Source organism: Lipotes vexillifer, unplaced genomic scaffold, assembly GCF_000442215.2.
Source record: "Lipotes vexillifer unplaced genomic scaffold, Lipotes_vexillifer_v1.1 scaffold515, whole genome shotgun sequence".
In the NCBI taxonomy this organism is placed as follows: Eukaryota; Metazoa; Chordata; class Mammalia; order Artiodactyla; family Lipotidae; genus Lipotes; species Lipotes vexillifer.
The window spans coordinates 1185287-1189216 of NW_006772017.1; the positions used below are offsets into that span (position 1 = coordinate 1185287).

Sequence of the window (3930 nt, forward strand, 5' to 3'; positions counted from 1 at the left end):
GGGCCCTGGCCCACGACCCCGCCCGCGGACAGCCGGGAGCCCCGGCCTAGGCGGCCTTGGCCGTTTGAGGGTTTGCGCTCCAGGGTCGGCTGGGGGCACCAGGGACTGCAGGAGGGGTCTCTCCGTAGGGAGGTAAGACGGCCTCACCTTGACCCTGATTTCGTAGGTGGTGAACCGGCCCCGGCCGACTCCCACTGTCTGCGGGTTGCTCACATCGATCTCGAGGAAGTTGCTGGGAGGCCCGTAGGCGTCATTCAGGTTCTGCGGCTTGGTGATCAGCCGCCGGGTGTCCGCCACGGTCTCCGCCATTTCGCTGCTGCAGCCGCCGCCGCCGCCGCCGCGGGCTCCGTCCACCCCCTCGGCGTTCCACCAACCCCGCTGCCGCCGCTGCTGCCCGCCGCGGGGACGCCGGGCTCGCGCGCAGCGGTCGCAGGGCGAACGAGCACGTAGAGTGGGTGTTCACTCCGCACGCGTAGCTCCTCCCCGCGCCCCTCCAGCTTCCGCCTCCTGTCCCCAAGAGGGGAACAGCTGACCCGCCGGAACGCTGCGTCCCGGGCCGGGAGTCTCAGCGGAAACCGCGGAGGGTGACTGCGCGCCAGGCAGAGGAAGAAAAGCGCAGTCAGGTTACTTGTAGGTGCGAACACGTTCCGGCCAGACTACAGTGCCCACAGTGCATCGGGCGAGCGCGCCGCCGCGGGTCTGCGGCCCAGGTGCTGCGGGACCGGGGGTGCGGGGGCGGGCGCTTCCTGTGTTTCTGTGTCCGTTTTGGCCTGGACCAGTGGGGAGAACGCCGGAAACGGTCTTCGCGGTTTCGGGAGCCGCGGGGACAAAAGTTAAAAGGCGAGGTAGGGGAGGTTTGCCCGCAATCCGAACAAAACTGACTACGCTCAGTGCCACCGTCTCACTGTAAACCACTGAAAACGCCTTTCTAGGTAACCTTGAATTGATGCCTCAAATGATTTTGATATCAACTTGAGAGTTTCACCGTACATATGTCTGGCTTGGTAAATTGAACGTGGGAAAGTAGAGTGGAATAAAAACAACGTCGCGAGATCATAACCGTACGGTCGAATCGTTTGGGGAGACTGGTCGGCCCTCTAAAACAAGATAACAGATAATATATGGGCTGAAACCTGCTTTGACTTTCTGATGTTTGAGTGATCTGCAACTTCAGTTCCCACAAAGTTCCAGTAAATTAAAAGAAAAAAAAAGCGGTAAACGTATTGGTACAGCATTTGAAATGGAACTCAAAAAAACCTTTATCAGAAATGAAAAAAAAGACAAAACAATTAAGTAGATCGCATTTAATCTCCAACAAATGCAGACTTTGAGCATTGAGGTAGAAGGATAGATGTCTATTCCTGCCTGGGGAGTTCTCTCCCTTGATGTTATAGTCTCACAACTCTTTCTGCGTTTCTTTCTATGTTGAGTTTCAGAAAACTCATTCAATTTAAATAATCTGATCTGTCCCTTAAGCTGAAAAATTGTCTGGATCATTAGCAACCATTCTTAATAAAAATAAGAAAAGTTGGTATTAAAAAAATTTACTTAAACATGATGTAGATTATTTTAAAGAAAACTCAACGTTCATTCATTAAACAAGTATTTATTGAAGGCCTACTAGGTGTTTTCAACTCTAGATACTAGAGGTAAAAGGGTGAGGAAGACATTGAAATTCCTTGGTTTCATCAGATTAATTGTCTAGTATATGCTCTATCTTGGGGAGACAGATAATAAAGCAATAAATAACATATCTGCCAATATGATTGGTGCTATAAAGAAAATAAAACTGGATAATGTGAGAGTGACCCAGACAAGCTCATTAGGGTGGTCAGACAAGTTTTCTCTGAGTATATCTCCCTGTCAAAGAGTAAGAGTAATATCAGAATAAGTACCCAGGCAGGACTCCCTGCTGGGCCTGTTGCAAGAGACCAAGTGGAAACTTGACTGCTATGATTAGGGCAGTGAGCTCAAAAATGTGTATAAATGACTCTTTGAATTGGAATCTATGAGAGTTAAGAGACCAAGAACCACTGTACTGTGTTGTCATCCACAACCACTGTATTCTGTTTGACACCTGTACAAAGCAATCATGGGATATTCTCTTAGAAAGCTGTCTCATTGGAGGCCACTCTGTGCAGCCTTGGGCAGCAGCAACAATTGCCTGCAGTGGGGAAGCAGCTATAGAAAATAGCAGCACCGTCAAATAGCTAAAGAAGAGCTTCCCAGGATAAACATCAGGAAAAAATCTTTATTTTTCAGGAGATACGATTGTATTCCTAGAAAAATCCATAAAGAAGAAGCTACTAGAATTAACAAGAGAATTTAGTGACCAAGTGAAAGTAAAGAACTTAATTTATAATTTTCCTCTGTCTAGGCAATGTCTAGTTAGACTGGAGATGGAAAAAATTCCCTATTCACATCAGTGACCAAAAGTAAAAAAAAAAAAAAAAAAAAAACATAGGGAGGAAGACACAGGATCTATAAGAACAAAATTATGAAATTTTATTAAAGGATGTAAACCAAAACCTAAATAAAAAAGACTCCATTTTCCTGAATAGGAGGAGTTAATATCAGAAAAATATCACTTCATCTAAAATTAATAATGCAGGGGCTTCCCTGGTGGCGCAGTGGTTAAAAGTCCACCTGCCAATGCAGGGGACACGGGTTTGATCCATGGTCGGGGAGGATCCCACATACCGGGGAGGAACTAGGCCTGTGTGCCACAACTACTGAGCCTACACACCTAGATCCCAAGCTCCACAATGAGAAGCCACTGCAATGGGAAGCCTGCGAACCGCAACAAAGAGTAGCCCCTGCTTGCTGCAACTAGAGAAAGCCCGCATGCAACAATGAAGACCCAACACAGCTGAAAATAAAAATAAATAAATAAAATAACTTAGGAGGTTCCTTAGAAAACTAAATAGAATTTACCATATGACCCAGCAATCCCACTACTGGGCATATACCCAGAGAAAACCATAATTCAAAAAGACGCATGCACCCCAATGTTCATTGCAGCACTATTTACAATAGCCAGGACGTGGAAGCAACCTAAATGCCCATCGACAGACAAATGGATAAAGAAGATGTGGTACATATATACAATGGAGTATTACTCAGCCATAAAAAGAAACGAAATTGTGTCATTTGTAGAGACGTGGATGGATCTAGAGACTGTCATGCAGAGTGAAGTAAGTCAGAAAGAGAAAAATATCGTATATTAACACATATATGTGGAACCTAGAAAAATGGTACAGATGAACCAGTTTGCAGGGCAGAAATTGAGACACAGATGTAGAGAACAAACGTATGGACACCAAGCGGGGAAAGTGGCGGGTGGTGGTGGTGGTGGGATGATTTGGGAGATTGGGATTGGCATGTATACACTGATGTGTATAAAATGGATGACTAATAAGAACCTGCTGTATAAAAAAATTAAAAAAATTTTATCAGCATTCCTGATTGTTTATGTATACATCTGTTTCTCTGACTTCTCTGAACCAATTGTAACATCTTATTCTCTCATTAATGATTTGATAAAATGTTTGACACATAAAAAATAAATAAAATTAATAATGCAAATATAATCAGAATCCCACTATGATTGGTTTTAACCTCCTCTCTGCCTTGGGTGCATTGGGTGGTACTGGACAAGATTTTTTTTAAGTTTTTAAGTGTGTTGGAGATTAGCCAAGAAGATTATGAAAGTGAAAAAAATCAAAGTGGGATTTGCCTTACCAAATGTTAAAACTCACCGTAAAGCTAACTATAAACAAGAGTATGGGGAATTCCCTGGCGGTCCAGTGGTCAGGACTCTGCACTTTCACTGCCGAGGGCCTGCGTTGGATCCCTGGTCGGGTAATCAAGATCCCACAAGCCGCTCAGCATGGCCAGAAAAAACCAAACAAAACGAGTATGGTTTTGGCT

The 3930-nt window shown here is 45.3% G+C and overlaps 1 protein-coding gene across 2 annotated transcripts in view; it reads right to left on the reverse strand.

Annotated features, from left to right (window-relative positions):
* SNX3 (sorting nexin 3) overlaps positions 1-658 on the reverse strand; it is a 44329-nt gene extending 43671 nt beyond the window's left edge. Inside the window, exon 1 of one of the 2 annotated variants that reach the window (XM_007447256.1) lies at positions 148-658. In XM_007447256.1, the coding sequence (XP_007447318.1) occupies positions 148-309 (162 nt within the window). In that variant the 5' untranslated portion in view covers positions 310-658. The remainder of the gene's footprint in view (positions 1-147) is intronic. The other variant, XM_007447257.1, reaches the window with a different exon arrangement.
* Positions 659-3930: the final 3272 nt, after the last annotated feature.